This window comes from Pithys albifrons, chromosome 3 (genome assembly GCF_047495875.1).
Source record: "Pithys albifrons albifrons isolate INPA30051 chromosome 3, PitAlb_v1, whole genome shotgun sequence".
Taxonomy (NCBI): Eukaryota; Metazoa; Chordata; class Aves; order Passeriformes; family Thamnophilidae; genus Pithys; species Pithys albifrons.
The window spans coordinates 49,879,563-49,900,021 of NC_092460.1; the positions used below are offsets into that span (position 1 = coordinate 49,879,563).

The 20,459-nt window shown below is 46.2% G+C and overlaps 1 protein-coding gene across 1 annotated transcript in view; it reads left to right on the forward strand.

The window, feature by feature from the left end:
• CACNA1I (calcium voltage-gated channel subunit alpha1 I) overlaps positions 1-20,459 on the forward strand; it is a 185,758-nt gene that overhangs the window by 31,125 nt on the left and 134,174 nt on the right. Inside the window, exons 2-4 of the mRNA XM_071550077.1 lie at positions 14,457-14,484; positions 14,878-14,893; positions 15,443-15,744. Of these exons, the coding sequence (XP_071406178.1) occupies positions 14,457-14,484; positions 14,878-14,893; positions 15,443-15,744 (346 nt within the window). The remainder of the gene's footprint in view (positions 1-14,456; positions 14,485-14,877; positions 14,894-15,442; positions 15,745-20,459) is intronic.

Sequence of the window (20,459 nt, forward strand, 5' to 3'; positions counted from 1 at the left end):
ACTTTGAGTGGGTTCCTGATGTGGCTGGGCACTTGCTGTCTCCCTGCTCCTCCATGGAAGCCTTCCAGTTCATGCAGAACAGTGAACTCAGCATAACAACAACCATCTTTGGGGCTGAATGTGACCAGAGGTAGTATCCTCCAAAGCTTCAATACAAACAGGCTCTGACCCATGGTGGGAGAGGTCTGGCTACCATAAAAAATTATTATCCTGGAATAAAATCTCTTTATAGCTTGTGGAAGAGGAATAGGTTCACCATGGAACTGCAGCCCTGGTCAGAGGATACAGGAAAAGAAAGGCTGGATTTGTCTGAGGAAGGGCTGTTTTTCATGGGAGCTGTTAATCAGGTAACATTTGATGGTCACAACATTCCCATTGTTTGTAACATTGCGCTTTTTTTTTTTTTAAACACTTCTGGTGTAGCCTGAGCATCCTCTGAGGCCTAAATTTGCCTTTCAGGAGTGATAACAAGATTAGGCACTTTATTAAGCACCAAAGTGTTATGCTAAAAGCGTACAGCAGCCATTGTCTTTGTTCAAAAGACTTTTAAGATTCTCATGAGAGACAGTGACAGGGCCAAATACCTTGCTTAGGCTCCAAGGAACTTGGCTTGTGTAAGTGGCTAGAGGCTCCTTGATTTCTGTCTCATGTTGCTGGGCACAGCAAGGCCAGGCCACACAGTCATGAATGGTAGAGGAGAGGAAATCTACTGGGTGTTTTTCAGCCTAGACGGTGAACACATGTGAGTTACCTTGAGGTAAAACCAGAGTAGTGCTGACTTTCCCAGAAGGTGGGCTTGCTCCACTGACTTTCCACAGAGAGTTAAATTCTGAGGGCCTGTTTCACGGTATGATTAAAATGCTTGGTTTCCCAGCCATTTTTAGTTTGATATGTTAATTACCCTGGCCCAGCTATTCTAGCCATACACATAAAGATGCAACAGTCAGTGCAGACATCATCTTGATGAGGAAGGTTTGGAGAGGCTTTGTGTATCCCTTCAAGGAAGCTGAGGTGCTTCTGGGCTGTAGCGCATGTTGTACCATACCTCAACTGGGAACTTGGCAATATATTAGCTTCTTATTTAAAATATATGCCTGTGGCAGAAGCAAGAATGTCTCTGTCTCTCATAACACCTGGGGTTTTATTGGTCTGAACAGGCAAAAACCATCAAAAGCCTCGAGGACTGTGATGGCTTCTTTCCTTTCCCAGGGCTGACTCAGGGATCCCCAACAGGAAAATTGAAGGTTGATGCTCCAAGAATGAGGGGCCTGTGCTGACACGGGATAGGGCTGCTCAGTTACAGAATTGGACCAGTGGGGGAGATGGCTGGGCTGGCCCTCCATTGGATGAGGTTCAGGGGGGCCATACTTTGCTTCAGCCACTGGAAGGTGGGATCTCTGCATGTTATCCATCCCCCTCATTTTCCACTGGCTTTGTAAAATGCCACAGCAAACTAATTTGCAGACTTGTTCCCACCCCCTGAGTTCCCGTAACAGATCTGGGAGTAGGATGTGGGAAGGGGAGGGACTGGTTTTGAGGGAATGACTTTTGAGGGGACATTGTTAGTTTGTTCTTTTAACTCTTCCGAAGGGATAATTCTCTAACCTGCTTATCTGTGACTTGTTAAGGGACACATGCTTACAAGTTCAGGGAAAGGCAGGCATGCTGAAGCCAGTGTCCATCAGAAAAGAAAGGATGAGTGGACTGCAGGCAGGGACAAATCAGCTGTCCTGAGTCCCCACCATGGTTGTGAGTATGTGATGGTGTGTGATGGTGTACAAGGAGATTTCTTCTTTTCCCCTGGTGCTGTTAGAATTCCTGCATTCTGTGCCTCTAATTGTAGGTTTCCCCAAAAGACATTTGGTGTCACTGTAAGGACGGCGTTTCACTCTTCCTCTCTGCCTGTACAGTTATTCTCTCTCTCTCTCTCTCACTGTGCAGTTTGCTCCATAAGCCGTTGGTGAACACAGCAAGAGACAGAGAGGGAGAGAGAGAAACAGGCAGAAACCACACACTAGCCCTTCCTCCTCACTTTCCCACCATGGAATAGCTAACCTTGCCCTCACCCACACCTCCATCACCTCTCAGCATCCCACAATTATTTTGACCCTTTCTGGTCTTTTTGGGAGGAAGCTTCTGTCACTTCTTAACACCATCCCCCAGGGAAAAACACACAGACAAAGCCCCCCAGACCCTCCCAGGAAAGAAGAGGTCCTTTTTTTAACCTCTTTTCATTTTCTCTGGCCCCAAAGCTTCAGACTCCAGCCTGAGCAGCCACAATTTCTTACCATGTATTCTCCTTTTAAACGATCTCCTTCCTGCACACGCTCAGTCCTTGCAGGCACGGATCTAACACAACTCCCTGCTCCTCGCCGGCAGGTTCTTTGCTCCCCATCACTCAGCTGATCCTGATCTTTTTTTTCCTATTCCCCCCCTCCCCGGGCACTGAGGTGTGTGTGTCTGTGTGTGAGTGTGCCTGTGTGCAAGGGGGGAGGTGGGGGGGCCTTTTTTTTTTAGTGGGGGGATTTTTTCAAAGCATCTTCATTATTATTTTATTTTGCTTCTCTGACTTGGACACTTCTCTCTTGGAGATTGCTTTTCCATGCAAAGGTAGGTGAGACGCATGCACACCTGGCTAACCTTGTGTCTGTCTCGTTTTGCTCGGTTTTGCTGTCTTTTTAATAGAAAACTTGTTCCCACTTGCATCATTGCATCATTTGTTTCATACCTGTTTCCTCTCTGGCAGAAGTAAAAGCTGAGGGTAGACATGTCTGTAATGTTAATAATTCTGTCTTTCCAGAGTGGAAAGTTATTTCTCTGTGCATGTCCAGTGGTATGTGTGTGTCTGTGTGCAGTGCCTATATATGTGAGACTGCTTCTGTTTACCCAACAAGTAGCAATAATTGATTTTGGTGTGTGTTTTGGTCAGTGGTGGTGGTGGTGGAAAGGGAATGGATGTGTGTCCAGCCATTCACATTCATGAGTGATTGCAGCAGGGAATATGTATCTCACAGATAGTCAGCAGCTCTTTATACATTACTATAAATGATACAGGGAGTGTGAATAATGCCAGAAACTTCAAATTTAGCCCTGATTAGTTTGTTCCGTTATGATGGGTAAGGGTGGTGGGGAAGAGGAAGGGTTACAAAATCTCCTCCTTGGAGAGGTAACTGCCTGAGACTTGTAAATATGTAACTTTTATAAAAACCTTCTTACTGTTGAGGGTCTTTTTGGGTTTGGGGCATTTTTTTACTTTGCAAAGCAAAACTAGGGTCTTGAATTCAGGTTTCATGAATTGTCTTTTCTTGTTTTGTTTATGGTTATTATTGCATTTCAGTTGCATGTGCAACATCCAAAGTGTCTGAAAAGGGACAGGGAATAGCATGTACTTTAATATAGCAAATGTATCAGCTTCTGTACATCACTAGAAGCTGTTGGCTAGAGTCAGGAGGCAGAGGGAGGGAGAAATAGAAGAATTAAAAAAACCCAAACTCACACAACCCCCCCACCCCCAAAGAAACAGAAACAGTATTAGGCATTGTTGACCAGCAGTTATCTGGTATGTTTTCTACCAATACTGGTTTTTGTAACACTCTTCATGGTTACATTTTGCTTCTTGGTAACAGCAGCTGTGTGAAAAGTAACAGGGGCTTTAAAAAAATAAAAAGCCAGAAAGAAAAAACCCGCCCAGTATGTATCAATACCCTGAAAATTATTGCAGAGAAAAATAGTAAACATCAAAACCCCAGAACTTGTTCTGCATTTTCTCTCTGCTAATAGGAAGCATTTTTCTCATTGATCTGGGGGTTGCTAGTAGTTCTGTGTCTCTGTCGCTTAGAAGACTGCTATGTTATGTGTCAGTTGTTTCTGTGTTGTTTCTGAGCTATTGCAGAGCTCTTGGTCTTAAATTAGGAGGATTTATTATCTCAAAGAAGGAAAGGGTCTGCTGACCCTCCAATCCCCTCACACTTCATTATTTTAACTCCGACACAAACTTCTCTGTCTGTGGAAAGGAATCTGCAAGCACATTATCTTCTCAACGCCCTACCTGCAAAGAAACTTTTAATTCAGAGCACTGGGAATGGAATCCAAAAGCCCTGTTTCTGACTCCCTTCCCCTTTATATTTAAGGATACCTTCAGAGCATCTTTCCCTGAGCCAGCACTGCCCCATCCCTGAAGGTCTGGGCAGGTGCACAGCCTCAGGCAGGTGGCAGCTCCCTGCTGCCTGCAAGGGACTGAGAGCATTTATTCCTCTCTCTATTAAATAACATGATAGTTTCATGGTGTTGGCATTGGATTTAAGCTTCCTCAGAAGGGCAGCAGTGCATGTGTGTCAGTGAAGGTCTAGTGTCACCATCCTCTCCCAGGAGAGCTAGGATGCAGTCAGGGATGGAATCTGGGCATTGCACTTGATTTACTGCTGACTGGCAGGCTGTATGCACCAGGCTGGCTGGGCGAGGGTGCAGTACCTGTTTGGCAAAGCCTTGGCCCTGGCTGCAGCAGGAAGGAGGGGAAAAGCAGTTTTCCTGCAGATCTTACTGGAAAGCATGTGTCTAAGCAATGGCCACCTTGATGCACCAGCAGATGCACATGCACCTTGCTAGGAGATCTGGTCATGAATATCTCAGAGGAGAGTCAGGAGCACAGAGAAGGAGCTTTGATCTGCGACATCTAAGAGGTGTGCCTTATGAAGCCTGGATCAATCTGACAGTGCCTATTATAAAGGGGGGTTATGCCAACCTGTGTCATGTTTTATCTTTCAAAATCTTCTCTCGGTGCTGCTTCAGGAGAGTTTTCAGACAGTGGATCTGGCCAAAGCAGGGCCAGCGCATCCACAGCCATCAAGGGAGCAAGGGGAAGAGTTATGGGAGAGGGATGTTGATTCCCAAGAACTTGCTGCTTGCCTGTGGGTGTTTCTGGATAAGCACAATGGCCTTGGTTGGCATATGAGGAGACCAGCTGGGCTCCTTGGGGTCTATCAGAGTGCACCTGGGATGCTGGGTAAACTTTCCTGTGTTCCCACTCTTGTCTCCACCAAGAGCGGCACCTTCTTTGCTTGTCCAGTCCTGAGCATCCTTGAAGTGCCAATAATGCACCTGTATCCCAGGCTGCAGCTCTGGCATCTACTCTAGTCCTGGCCTCCCTTCCTCCTTCCTTCCTTCTTTCCTTCCTTCCTTCCTTCCTGCCTTCCTGCCTTCCATCCATCCTCCCTCCCTTCAACCAACCCACTTCATATCTGGCTGCATTACTGCTGCCTGATCTGGTTTTGGAGAACTCATGTGTCCATGCCCGGTGTAACATGGTCCCAGTCTACAGCCCTACTTATGCTGTAGTCCTGCCCTGTTCCAACCACAGCAGGCCACACCAAGAGGATGTCCCAGACCAGGGTGGATTATGCTGAGCCCTGACACCTTTGATTTTGGGAAAAACCTGCAATTCTGGACTGTGCTGCAAAGAAGCTATATGGTTGGTCAGCTTTTTTTCCTAGGGAAAAAAGAATGTTGAAACCAATGTCCTTTTTTTTTCTTTTTCATTTTTCTTGAAGAGAACAAGTATCTACAGCTGGAAAGTCATGAAATACACACACATAGTGTTAGGAATCTTTAAAAGAGCAGGCCACTGATTTAAAATGAATTTGGCCTTTTATTAAATCAAAGCCCTAATCCTGCACAATCAAACAAGCAGGTGAATATCTGCAGTTACCCAGAGCCTTACTAAAGCTGCTGGATCCATGAAAAGGCTCAGAAATCAAGTGGTACAGGTGGATCTGCAAGATCATGTAGTGCCATTTCCTAGCTGTACCTTTTAAAACCAATTAGATGGGATAACATAGGGAAGATTTTAAGAGTGTTCAAGATCTACAAACCCCCAAACTGCTATTGGAAAGTAGAGGTTTCTTCCCAGTTATGCAGAGGTGCACGGTTGTTTATAATGACCTAATATAGGCAGCTTATTTAGTTTATTCATCTGTATCTGAAGTTCATACCTTGAAGCTCTTAGAAATCACACAGTGGGTTGAAAAATGTCTTACACTGATACAAAATTTATTTAAGCCCTCTAATCATAACTCAGACTGCATAAATCAACCCACTAACTTGCTAATAAACCCCTTGCTCTCCTGGTACTTGTCAGGCCCCCGTGTTTGAAGCATCACAGTGTGCTCTGAAGAGCAATCATCTTGATGTATCAGGGAATAAGATCTCAGAAAATGCCTTCTCACTTCCGTTGGACTGGAGGTGTGTACTGCTGTGGTGGTGCAGGAGGGAGGTGGTCTCTTGGCTAAGCTAGGGTTAGTCATCAGGGACTTTTGCAGGTTGACACCAGTCCTTGCAGACTGTGGACAAGTGGATACGCTGTGGGCTCTTGGTGTGAAATGCTGCTTGTTGGTGTTTTCTGCAGTAGCTTGTGCTTTCTGGCACCTGCAGAGTGCAGTACAGAAGCCCTATTTCCATGAGACCAAGGCAAGATCAGAAGGGTGCCTCCAAAAAGAAAGGTTGTTCCTCTCTCAGCAAGTATGTGTGTGTATTAAAAAAGTCAAAAAAACCCCAAGGACAGCTGGTCTCTGCTTCTGATATAACCCTTATCTGCAACACAGGCATCACATCCTTCGCTATGCCTTGATGTAAAGCTCTGTGTGGGCATCCTGGGAGGGCATGTCCATGTGAAACCACAGGAGTTGGGCTTATGGCAGTGGGGTTGAACAGAATGGAGAAGAGATGCTGACCTGAACTGTTGGTAGCTGGTGAAGTGGCGAGTAACAAGGATTTTGCTGCTACGATGTGACTTCTGAAAGTATTTGCCTGATATGATCATTGGGGTGGAGGGGGGCAGAGGGGAGGAGGTTTTTGTTTCCTTTCTCTGAAGTCAGAGTTTGGCCATGGCTAGAAAAGCTGCACTGTATGGAGAGCGCAGGTGGGGTTAGTGGTGTTAAACAATTCTCAGGTGTTGGGTTAATGTGTCTGGCTGACAGGCTCAATTAAGTTGCTTTCCAGTACAGAGGTTAAGAATGGATTTTTCTACAGATCAAACTGTCAGAAATGGATGGGATCCTGTTTCTGCTGCTCCATGTGTGTGTGCAAGCATGTGCATATGTGCCCAGTATCATTTTGCGACTCCTGCCAGAGCAATGACTTTCAGCAGCATTGATGCCTTCAGTTGCTTGTCTTCCATGGGCTTTTTTCCCTGTTTTGCCTTCAGATTTGCTATGAGTTTGCCCATGGGGGTGGTGGGAGTTGAGGAATAGGGTAACTGTTTATGAACTCCTTGTAACTGAGTTTTTGTGCCAGATTGCAAGGAACTGGCTTGGGCTGTAGTAGTCTGTGTCAGGTCTGTGGTCAGATACGCTTGCATCAGTGTCTTCTCTGCTTTTCAGTGATCTCTATTCAAACAACTGTCCAAGCTTTGATTCCTTTTCTCGTTGCAGGAGGGAGAGAAGGCAACTCACATAAATGAGTAGCAGTGTCAGTAGTCAAACCATGTGTGATGCAAGGAGCCATTACAAGGTCCTGGTCTATCTATCGACCTGAGATTGAAGAGCCTGTAGGCCATTGCAGCAGAGCTAGAAATGTCTCTTCTCTGCTTCTAGATGATTCCCATCTTCATAGCTACATTTTTTTCCCATATCCCCCCCTCCTTTCTTGAGGCAGAGCCTGGGGCATCATCACACTCCACATCGCCTCTCCTGTTTTTGCTTTTACTAAGACTTAGTTTGCTCCAAATGTGTAGCTGGGTTTATGCAGATTATCTCCATTGGAGGCATTGTAATTCATATATATGGAAGCAGTAAATTATAGGGAAAGGAGAGGTATTATATATAACTCTAGATGCTCCCCAAAGTTCTTAGTATTTTGTTCCCTTTAGATGTCCTCTACTGTCTCCATCTCCCCACCTCCATTTTCCCCTTAGGGAATCTCCTCTCCAGATGTGAGCAGTGGTGTGGGTTGGGACAGTCTGGAGGTGGAGTGAGGATGCTTGTGCAGAGATGGGAGGTTGTGTTTAGTGCTGTGCTGTGACTGGGAGTAGGGCGTCTCCTGGGATCTCCCTGCTCCTTGTAGGCTGCTGTTTTCCTACTCATTCACACTGCAACAGGTCCTAAAGGGACACTGGGATGGAATGGGCATTGGGACAAAAAGGGCAGAGAGGCTGATCTGGGAAGAATGGTGTGAAACAGCAGAGCTTCTCACTGGTGGCTCAACCTGGGTGGAAGCAGCCCCAGGCTGCCCTTTTCCATCCACTCTCAGTGCAGGTACAATTCTGGCAGTGGCAGCACTGGGCATCTATCTTTGTGGTGGGCAGGAGCTGCGGCTCTGTTCCCGCAGCATGGGCTTCTCTGGGAGGCACAGGTGAGGTATTTGCATGTTATGTCTTTCCTGCAAGCACTTCATATTCTGGCCCAAGGGCTAAGGATTAGAGGATGGCCCCAAAGCCACCACTGCTAGTAGTCTATGACACGACTACCTTCTTCTTCAGCATCCTCGTCTGACCCATCTGAGGTGTCATCTTCATTGCTGATCTGGAGGAGGGAGTAAATGGCACATTAATGACTTTCCTGAATGAAGATAAACCAGGTTTTTGCCTGCCAGGGGGGATGCAGCAAAACAACACAAGGGGAATTAGTGAGGTCAGAAAGACAGGCAGAAAATATTTTAACGAAATTTATCTTAGGAAAAATACAAGCTAATGCATCTGAGGGCAATGTAGCCTGAAACATGGGGTCTGAGGACCTGCTGAGGGGCGAGGAAGGGACGGCATGGGCTACAAGACCAAGGTGTAACAGTAGATGGCATATCAGACATGGACTCGCAGCATGTCAGGACCAGCAAGAGAGACATCTCGATGGCAGTTCGCCTATGCGGCCGGCTCAGGCACCAGCCCTGCGGGAAGGCGGCACTTGGCACATCATTATCAGCAGAACAGTGGTAGGTGAGAGGCGGCTTTCAGTGCAGATCTGCACGGAGGGACCGCGGGGCTTGGAAGATTATTTTATGAACAAGGATTAAGTGCTAAGGATGTGTGGCTTGGCTAAACGGTGGTTTAAGTGAGAGGACTTGACAAGAATCCACTTATGTGAAAGGTGTGCGTGTGCCCGAGGAGGAGGCACCACTGTGAGCAGTGCAGACCAAAGAGGGCCACAGAGAGGGAGTGGGGCAGGTTCGAAAGGGAAAATACTGACTCAGGGGCAGAATCTCCACAAAAAGGGCCTGTTGGAGTGTGGACTCATCCCCAAAAGGAGACTTTTAGTGTCTGTTTACTTGGGACACCAAAACTGAAAACGTTTTGTTGAAAACAATTAAAGATATTCCCTGGGGAGCAATGGGATAAGGCTAAGGTCTTCAGTAGCCCCACACAGTTAAGGCTAGGTAATGATTTTCCAATGGGAAACTTCCTTCTCCTCTGTATCTCCTACATCTAAAGTGACCATGTTTCTTCTATTCCTTTTTTTCCTCTCATTACCTTTTCTCCATCTCCAGCAACACCTTTACTGGTCTCCATGAGATCTCCAGACTTGGCCAAAGGTCCTTAGCATCATAAGCAGATCCCTACTTTGCTGTGCCAGAGGCAGGGACCAGAGACATGGACAGGATGGGGCTCTCCCAGACACATGAGAGGGAAGTGATACAGTGGATATTGTCTGTGATGAGGAGGGTGGGACTGTCCAGGAGATCTGGGCTTGCTCTTCCTACCATTGAGGGGTGCTGCCTGCAGTACAGGTTGAAGCCAGGGTATTGTTGAGGCTTCGGGACAGATAGCTTGCTTATTTTGTCTAGTGCTGGAGGGAATGCTCCTTTCCCTGCTCTATGGGATGTGGCAATTTCTTCTGCTCCCTGTCCTGAGCAGGAGGAAGGATACAAAACCACCAGGGTGAAAAAAGTGAGGGTACAAAGCTCTTGAGCAAATCTGGCAGAGGTTAATGGCATGTGTGGAGATATGGCACAACAATCAACCAGCACAAAGCTGAAAGACAATAGGTTGTGGGCATTTGACCAGGGCAGGGCAGCTGGGAGACCCTGGCTCTGGTGTAGGCCATGGATGGTGGAACACCAGCACCTGTGAGCAATGGATTCAGGCACTATTTGAAACACTGTCTGTTGGGTTTCTGCCATGTCCCATTGCACTTGGAGGTGGTGAGACTATGGAGATGTAAAAGATGGTCTTTCAAATTAACTGCTGATAAAAGTGACCCTGTTCCTTACTGGCACACGTACAACTCCACACACATACAAGCAGATGAGAACAGGCACTGCCTCACATGAACAGGCAGAGAAACATGCCGCTGCCAGATGAACACAAACACAGAGGGAGACATGTACTACTAATTATATTGTACCATGACAAACACTCAGAATGTGAAACCTGTATGACTAACACATCCCCACAGCCAGACGCGTGCATCAAAGATACCGCTTGCCATTTATAGCAACAAACAAGCATGGACTGACAACCATGTACAGCAGACCACCCTGGGAGGCACACAGCACACACAGCTACTGAATGGGGTCACCCACATGCTATCATCAATATACTATGCAGTCAGAGACCTCCTTAAAGAAGTCTGGCTTTATACGAAGCTGGTCACAAGAGCCGTGTCAGAAGAAGCTTATCAACCTTTGGATGGATGTTCAGAGATGATAAATAAACTCATGTGCCTCAGGTGTTGCTCCAGTTGACAGGGCTGTCTTGCCCACCCCTGCAATGCCAGCTGGAATTTGTAATTTTTGTACCTCTTCTGCAAGGCTGTTAGCAGGGCAGAGTGGCTGCTGTGCTTCCTGCTGGTTCTGAGTAATGGGTGACTGATGGTGATGGATCACATCAGGATGGGAGGTGCTGTGTGTACATAGGTCTGCTCTCAAAGGAAGTGCACTCTGCACTTTCATTTCAGATGTGGACCCCAGTGTTACCTCTGTGAACAGTGCACATGGAGGAAGGGACAGCTCCCAGGCAGTGTGGGCTGATGAGGGATACAAAGTTAGTGATGGTGGTGGCCTAGGTGATCTCTGAGGATGCTCCCACATGGGAGGGGAGTTCTCATCCCAGTGGACTCTGAGTGGATTGCCTCCAGCACTGGGATGGTGCTCTGTGGACCTTCCTGTGGTATTTCCCTCTCCCAGCTGGCTGCAAAAGGCTCTTTCACTGACAAGATGCAATAATCTGGAATGGTCTGCATGGGCATTGTAAAGGTCCCATCAGTCAACCCTCACCAATGGTCCTTGTTGGCCCTTCTCTGCCCGAACACCTGCCAAGAAGGGGTAGTGAGGAGCCAGAAAACTGCTTCAGCTGGGGTGTGATGAGTGCAGGACACCTTGAGCTGGCTTGCTCATGGCAGTTCATGGCATTAAGAGCCCTGGAATGCCAGTTGCAGGCCTGGAGGGGAGCATGTCTGAGCATAGACCTCTCTGAGCAGTGCACATCAGGGGGTGATATCAGCCTTTGGGGACAGACATCCACTTCTCCTGAATTGTGACATCTCTTTTTCTCCCAAACAATTTCCACAACTTCCCTTTCCATTCAGAGCATCCTTTTCCCTTCCCCCTCAGTAGAGTCTGGCAGGACCAGGTGCTTTTGGGGAAAGGTTGAGCCAGAGGCTGTCAGGTTCTCCTGTGCTTGCCAAGTCACTAAGCTCCCTGCCAGCACATGTGTCTAAGGCAGGTGTGTGCAGGACCAGTGGGTGTTCAGCTGGGGATGATAGTGGTTTTAAATGGCCCTTGGGGATGGATGGTGGGAGGAGGTGTCCAGGCTCCACAGCAGGTTTTGGCAGAGGCTGTGCAAGGAGAGAAGCAGGAGGTGCAGCTGGTGTAGCATTGATTCTCCAGTGGTGACTTTCGCATGGGGATATTTTTGTGTACTTGGAGGGTATTTGGCCAGAAAAATTGGGGGTAAGGAGGATTTTCTTTTCACTGCTGGGTCTGGCCTGCCACCACCAGCTGGGGTTAGGCTTGTCTGAGCAAAAGACTGAGTGAGAAGAATGTGCATCTGGCCACCCCATAAACATCTAATTGTCCTCTTGCATCACCCTTGTTACAGTAAGGTGCACTTGCACAGAGTGTTAGAGGCATCCCAAAATTCTGGACATTTATAATTCTCTTTGGTTATACTACTACTGTCTTTTGTCTGTGTAGGAACCCTCTCTGTTGATGCATGTTTTTCTGTGTATGCATATGTGTGCATGTGCCAAACCCATTCCCCTTGGTCATTTTGATTTAAACAGGGCTTCTCTAGGTTGAAATACTGCACAGGCTGACTCCAACCGAGTTACACAGCAATGCTACAGCATGGGAAGGCCAGTGATTGCAATCCCAGTGAAAACAGCAGCATTGCAGGAGTTGCAGCCTGACCAAAACTGGGGAAATAGCTGGTTCTAACCTCGACATTTGAGACGGTAGTGATGAGGACATTGGGCCTGTCTCTGGCAGGAAAAACACTCTGTTCTTTTTTGAAGTTGAGATGGGAGCAGTGACTGCATAAAGAGCTCAGAAGTGCCCCAGTGCTTGATTTTCCTCTTTCTGTCTTTTGACATAGAATATTAATCCTGCTTAATGTGGCAAATATGTTGTGATCACAGCCTTGGGGCTGCTTTGAGAGGGAGAATGGGATTTAATCTCAGAAAGGTAAGGGGTATTACTCACGTCTCCAGTGGGGCAGCTGTCATTTAAGGACTGTATTTAGTTTCGGGACATCCAAACAGACTCACTTGGCTCTGAACAACCCCTAATGACCCAATCTGAGCTGCCCAAATTGGAGTGATAAACTGCACATGATGCAGCCACTACCCAATTTATGCACATGTGTTGGACATGGGCAGAGCATCATCCCAAAGTCCCAGCTATATCTGGCAGTGGTGAGATGGAGAAGAGGCCCTGAAAGCTGGCTTGAGGGCAAAGCAGGAGATTGCTGATGAGTTTGTTTCTGCCATTCCTTTGCTTGGTAGTACTGTCAATTATGAGGCTTTCTACATTGCGGTTTGGAATTGTCATGCCCTCATCAGTGTGCATGCTCTGAGCACCCTAGTAAGTAATTCTTCCTGGCTGTCCCTCCTAATCTTTCTCCTCTGTGCCATTAATGGGAGGGAAGAAGGGTTCAGCCACCGCATGTTAATTGCCTGCAAAGGAGCCAACTCAGAGCAGGCAATGGGGAGCTGGTGGGAATAGGGAATGGAAAAGGTAGTACAAGTAACTGAATGGGTGCCCAGATCAAAAACATGATGAAAGAGAAAGCAGAAGTGCTGGACAGTGAGAAGGATGCACTGGCAATTTTTTCACAGAGCTCATGAACAGCATCCCAAATCTAGTCCGGAGACATAGTACCCATTTATTTCCAGTAGCTGCTGGCCTTTGGGATAATGAATTCAAAGAGTGTCTCTGCTATCCCCCAAGGGACACTATGTCTGCTTTTCTCTGTGCTTGCTGCTCTTTCTTCTGACAAATACCAAGCCTCGAAGAACAAGCAAAGCTTTGGATCAAGGTGCATGTTGGAAGCAGGAGGCTGCGAGAACAGGATGGATAAGCAGAGCTTTCAGGGTCTTAGCTGAGATTGATGGGGCACTGCAACCCAAGGTGGGAAGGCTGATAAGCTCCTGACAGAGGAGAGCTGTGGAGAGCACTGGAGATCATGAATCCAGCAATTGGAGCGTCAAAAGGGTCTCTGGCACAGCCATGCCAAGGCAAAACAGTGTCAACAGAGGTGCATGTAGGCTTTATGATCCTAAAGTGAAGAGAACAGAGACAAGTGTCTAGGAGGATAACCTATGGTCAGTATGCAAAGAGATGAGATCTGTGCCATGGACAGACACATGCTTTCCTGCTGCTGATCATCCCTTTCTGTATTGCAGTGTGTCTGAGGGCTCTTGTGTTGCTTTTAAACCTGCAATTGTAGCAAGGGCACTCCAGACAGCTGAGCATGCCAACAGGGTGAAGGGAAGAAAGTGGGTAGTCCTTGGCCAAGCATTCTTTCCCTAAGAGTATCACTGTAACACCCAAGTCAGACCTTGGAGTTTAACTCCCCTCACTTTGACAAGGAACATTCACGCTGTTATTTAGTTGACAACATTTGGCTTTGTGTTTTCCAGAACAAGGCTGCTGTTAAGTGCACCCAGGCAGCAAAGGGGTGTTCTTTAGCAAAAGCATGGTGCTCTATAGTGCTCAGGTGTGTTGGGGTTTAACCCCAGCTGGCAGCTAAGCCACACTAAGCTGCTTGCTTACTGCCCCCAGGGTGGGATAGGGGAAGAACCAAAATCATCAAATGAGAAAAAGGCAGAAAAATGAGATAAAGGCAGTTTAATTGATAAAGCAAAAGTTGTGCACTCAAGTAAAGCAAAACAAGGAATTCATTCACCACTTCCCATGGGCAGGCTGGTGTTCAGTCACCTCCAGGAAAGCAGGGTTTCATCATGCTTAACACCAATTTGGGAATACAAACTATCACTCTGAATGCTCCCCCCCTTCTCCTCTTCTTCCCCCAGCTTTATATGCTGAGCACGATGTCATATGGTAGGGAATATCTCTTGGTCTGTTAAGGTCACTGTCCTGGATGTGTCCCTTCCAGATTCTTATGCACTGCTGGCCTGCTCAGTGGTGAGGTGCTGTGAGAAGCAGAAAAGGCTTTGATGCTATGTGAGCACTGCTCAGCAGTAAATAAACTATCTCTTTTACCAGCCCCACTGTGAAGAAAATTGACTCTAGCCCAGCTGAAACCAGCACAGGGTGCCACCAAGTCTGGACTTGCTCTTCCTGTGCCAACCTGTGCTCTCTGACCACTCCATTGAGTAGAATAACTTTTGTGACCTGTATTCACAGAGTTTCCACTGCTCCAGCACACAAGAGCTCAACAAACTCCAGTGAAGGGGGCTTAATATTTAATCCCACTTCTGGCTTGTGTTACAGCTCTCTGTTTCAATGGGTGAGTGTTGTGCATGGGTTTGGCATGCACTTGTCAGTGTCAGTCTGAAGGAGCCTGTGCAATGGTGTGACATGGGGCCAGCCCAGTGTGCCCTTGGATGGGAGAACTGGGACAGCAGAGCTGAACCTGTTGTTAGCAGGACTGTGTGAGGGACTGCGAGGGCAGGGTGGGCTCTGTTGTGTCAGGATGGGGCAAAGCTGCTCAAAACACAGAGCTCCATTAAGGGGCTCAGGCTCTTTCCAAAAGAGCTGGCACTATCCCCTGAGATAGTACAGCACCGTGACAGGGTGTGTCAGATACAGGGATGGTTTAAATAGTTAGTGATGGAGAGGGCTAGCCAGAGGAGTCTTGATGGAGAGAGCAACTGGCAGAGAAGAGTTTCACTTAAAATTGCTTCAGCAGAATGTGTGAATGTGGTTTATCATTTGTCAGAGCCATCAGTCCTGCAGTTCTCCCCTGTTCCAGACACACTACGAGAGCATGGGCATGCTGTGCTTTTGCTGCTGATTCCTCATGGGATTTAATTTCTCTTTCTCCCCTTCTCTCCAGGGGTTCTCACTTGTGGCAGCCATGGCAGAGTATATCCCCCAGCCTCCTTCCACCTGGCCTGCAAGCCCACAGCCCCCTCACACTTCTGCCATCTGCCCACTGGAGCCTGTGGATCTGGGCATCTCAGAACAACAAACACCACCGGAGCAGCCGCCGTCCTCCCCGGAGCTGGGTGAGGATGAAGAAGTCACCTCCCCATCAGATCCTGATGTCCCCTATCCTGACTTGGCCCCAGTTGTCTTCTTCTGCTTGAAACAGACCACCAGCCCAAGGAGCTGGTGCATCAAAATGGTGTGCAACCCATATCCTTTCTGAGCTGCCCCTTCTCCCTCCCTGCCTCTGGCTCTCTCCTGCCCCATCTCTTCTTCACCCTGCCCTTCCAGGGCACCTGGCAGGTAAGGAATGACATTTCCTACATATTTAATGACCTTCTTTGTTCAGCACTTGCATTTAAACAGTAGTCTGCTGTTTTAGTGTGTGATCAAAAGAAACTGATTATGAAAGAAGGGACTTCAGAGAGAGCTGTTGACAGTCCTAGGCACAGCAGACTGGGTGAGAGGAGAGTGCAGGTATGAAGAGATGTATATTAGAAAGGCCTGTTCTTCCCCTTCCCAGCTCCCTTTTTGCCTGGGACAGAGTACGAGTTGCTAGCTCAGAATCTTGCTGGAGGCTGCCATGAACGGGAGAGGTGTCTGAGCGTACAGGCTTTAGTGAGAGCTCATCTTGCCCTCAGTGAGGGAACCACAACTCCTCTTGTACCTCAGCAGTGGGGATTGGACTGCTTGCCTTTCCATCTAGCACATGTCACTGTCCTGCAAGTGTTGTGATGTTTGGCCAGGAATAAATGGAAGAATCTATTCAGAGTTTGATGTTGAGCTCCACATACCCTGTGAGAGGGACATAAGCACATCCTTCCTTTCCACAGATCATCAATCACACACATGTGTCACCAGTCATCCTCACTGCCTTGATTGCAGGGAGGCCCCTTGCAACCCATCAGTACAAATGACGACCCCCCTGCATAGCTTATCAGCCCTGAGCCTGCTGGGAGGGCAATGGCCTATGTGGCTTCTCAGCCTGATGCTATAAAAAGAACAGGTGGAGGGCACTTGCTGTTCTTTGGGCTGTGGAACTGTTCGGGGTGGGAAGCAAGTGGAGAAGGTGAGTCCTCAGAGAGGCTGGTCTGAAATTTTATGTGACCCTTCTTTCAGCCAGAAATCTCAGGTAATAGTGTTTTCTATCTGGAAGTAAATTAGTTCTTGGTTAGGTGGGTGTTATCCCTAAGGATGCTTTTTCTGGTTTTGGTGCACTGGCTTCTAGATTAAATCTGAATCTCTGGGCACAAACAGAGACTAGCAAAATTTTTCTAAGGATATTTTTAGCTTCAAGAGCCAAACCCTGGGTGAAGTCTTGAGGTGGTGTCGGAGATAACAGATAACCTTAGATGGCTGATGACTCTGGAGATTTGTTTTGATTTCAAGTATAGTTAAAGGTTTGTGTTTGAGTTCTAAGCTCTTGTCTTAAGGTTCAAAAGTCCTTAAAGAGGTATTGCAGTCTCAAAAAACAGGTTATGACTGAGAACACACTGGAGATTTAGATTTTCTGCTTTCCTTTCTACTGGCTGCTCCATAAAATTTTAAAACTTTGTGTTGAATTATGCATTGCTTTTCTATCACTGTGTGTCTGTGCTAGTTATTATGTCCTGGGAATCTTTTCTCAGCATGCGGAGGGCTCAGAGTAAAGTGTGAAACATTTGTATCTTAATAAAAGGACTAGATTTAGGAAATGAAAGAAGAGTAATAGCTTGGGTTTGGAATGAAGATTTGCTCTTGAATGGGGAAAGGAGGTTATGGAGGAAGAAGATAAGAGCCTGTCCCTATTTCTGGCTAAAAAGTCAGTTAAAATATTCCCTCTGGTTTTGTATCTTGCAATGAGTTTGATTTAAGTTGTCAGAGCTGTTATTCGAGGAGGGGTGCTATATGGCCATTTTAGTGTTTAAATGTTACTTCTGTTCTGTTCCTCAGACATGTGCTCTTTGACTCAGAAACGGAATTTCTCCTATTAAGAACCATAACAAGAAGGGAAAAGCTTCAATCAGTCACCTGTTGGTGATGTTACACCTGGCTGCTTGTGACACCAGGGGGGTGAAGGTCAATGGTGGGATTGCTGCAAACCCTCTGAAAGGGTGCTTTCTGACCTAAGATTTCATCTCAGCTGTATGAAGGTGGGAGATTGTATGACAGATGTAGACTGAGTGAAGAGGATTCAATTCCTCCTTTGATTTCGGCTTAACTCCTTGTGGTCCTCATTTTGAATGGATCATACAATAACTTGTTCCCATAATTTTTTTTTTGGAAATGAGGTTCATTTCTGGGCCCTGAAGGCTTCTTGCAGCTTATCATATATTCTTGGCATCACACTTTTTCTAACAGCAACATAGAAAGGATTTACTTCCATGACCTGGTGGCAGATCACTTGTTGTGGCCTCATGGCTGGCTAGGAATGAGACCCTTTATTAAAGATGCTTCTATGAAAGTCAAATTGTGTCTTCTACAAATTGATATACTTTCCTCCTTTTTTCTGGTCTTGAGTCTTCCATTCTTTTTATACTGAGCTATTTGGTCTCCAATGTGCTGAAGTTAAGCAGGGCCTGACTGAGTCACGGTCATAGGTCAACCTCTGGCATTTTCTGAATATTCAGCAAAAAAATAGGGCATTAATTAAATGCCCATTAATCTTCTCATTGACTTTTTACTAGGCTAGAGCTTCCTGATTGTTGTTTTGGAAGTACTGTCAATGAGACTTAAAATGGAAGCTCTGATAGTTAAGGGCTATGTAGCAATTTTTCTAAACATGAGGTCATTAACCACCAAATTTCAATTTAGGTAATTGCATTCTACCTACTTAAATCTCCCTCCCCTGAAGATTATTTTTTCTTTCATGAGCAGTCCTGTGATTTTGTTATGTGCTATTAAACAGCTGCCATATTGCTTTGCTGCACTGTAGTAAGAGAAAGAACCATTTATTTCTGTGCTTTAAAATCGCTTCTGGAAATGTATTAGTATACAAATGTAGAATGCTGTCATTGGAAACATTTACATCTTAACTTCCTTTTAAGACATTGACTCTGCTCCATGCGAAACTTGGAGTGTTTGTCTCCAAAAGGAGTATTTACAGTGAATTTTGCTATTGTGGTATGTGTGAAAAGGAGCCTGGTGCTTTGAAGCTTGGTGATTGAGTTTCTGGGATGGCTCCACATACAGTGGGAATGAATGCTTGAATGGCTTTATTTTACTGGGGAGCAGATTTGTTAGATCCAGGTTAGTGCTATAATCAGCTGGTTATGGAACAATGCACACCTGGAGGTCTGGCTTGTCTCCTGACTATTGTCCCTGTCAGAAAGGAGTAGGTGTGATGCAGCATGTGAACAACCTGCCAACTGGCTTATCAGATTGATTTCTGTTTTGATGAACTGAAGACTGGATGGCTCTGAGTTGTAGACCGTGGGGTCGTTGCAGCTACCGTATTAATACAGTCAATATCTGAGGTATGGTTAGGAGAATGGCTGTAAGATTTTATTTTTAGCTTTTATAAACCCTAAACTCTGTCAATTAGGATTTGAAATCAAACTTGTGTGGGGAATATGGTGAAAAGTATGAAAATTTTTCCAAAACAACTGCATAACATTCACTTAAAATTTGTAAAGCATTTGGGATTAAATAATGGGTATGCCACATGGCATTTTACAAATGGATTCTTGTGCACTCTGCAAATTATGAGAAGATTATGACAGATGCCTGGATGTCTGTAGCACTGTTTGACTCCTTGAGATTCCATAAAGACTTTACACTTCATCCGTCCCGAGGGTCAAATGCATTTGGGTTATCCTTTGAGCCTTTCTTGAAACTCTTCCCAGGAGGCCCAGACCTCCCTTTGCTGTTATATCTATAATATTGACATGACAGTGAGAGTTGGAACGAAGTGTGCCATTAAAAAACAAAAAAATCAATGCTAAAACTGTAGCAGTAATGAGGTAGGCTCTGTAGTTCACTGCTGTCATTTTTCTGCTTTTGGTTGTATACCAACCCCTCTGTGAATGAAGTGTGTTGGCCATTTGGGCTTCTGTTTTGCACTCAGGCAATGAAGTGTTGCATTTCCAGCTGATTTAAGTGGTGTGGAAGCAGCAGGTCAGGTCCCAGTTGCTCAAAAGCTTATATATGCACTTAAGTTTTAGTACTGGGAGCTGTGTTTTATAGTGTACTGAGTAGAGCGACTTCTTAATGCTGGTATGACTCTGAGTACTGAGGAGCTGCCTTGTAGCTCATTACCTTTAAAGATCCACCAAATAGAGCCTTTGGCATCCTATCTGCCTCTGAAAGTCCTACCTTGTTTCTGGAGGTACCTTTCCTGTAACTTTTACTGGCAGCATTATCAGCTTGGACTATGTGCTTGGTGCACAGGGAAACAGGACTTGTCTTCAGCATTTTAATGGGAAAACAGGAAAACCTACAGATTAATTCTCTATCTCCTCCCTGCTGGGTGCCACAGACATCGTTTATGTATGAGTCAGTGGAGGATAGGATGGCTGCTGACGGGAGTGTTTCATGCTGGCACTGCCCTATGAGACCTGAGTGGAGAATCAGATGTTGGAGGAACAAAGAAAACAATGTGTATGTGGATTGGTGATTGATACTTCTCTTGGTGACACTGAGCAGATGGTGCCATGGTGCATGGGGACTGGGGGCTGCCAAACCCACTGCTTTTCAGGTGATGTGGAGTTGAGGGGCCAACAAACTTTTTACTCACCAATAAGCTTTGAGTTAATGTCTGTCATATACTACTCCCTGGTCAAATACCAGTTTGGACACTTTGTTTTTGTTCAAATGAAATTTTATGTGCAGATTCTGTAGTATGTTGCCCTTGTTTCTGTCTTAAGCAGCTGGCTTGTGTACTGTTACACCCTGGACATGGTTTTCATAACAACTGGATGTAGTTATTAAATAAGAAAACATAATCT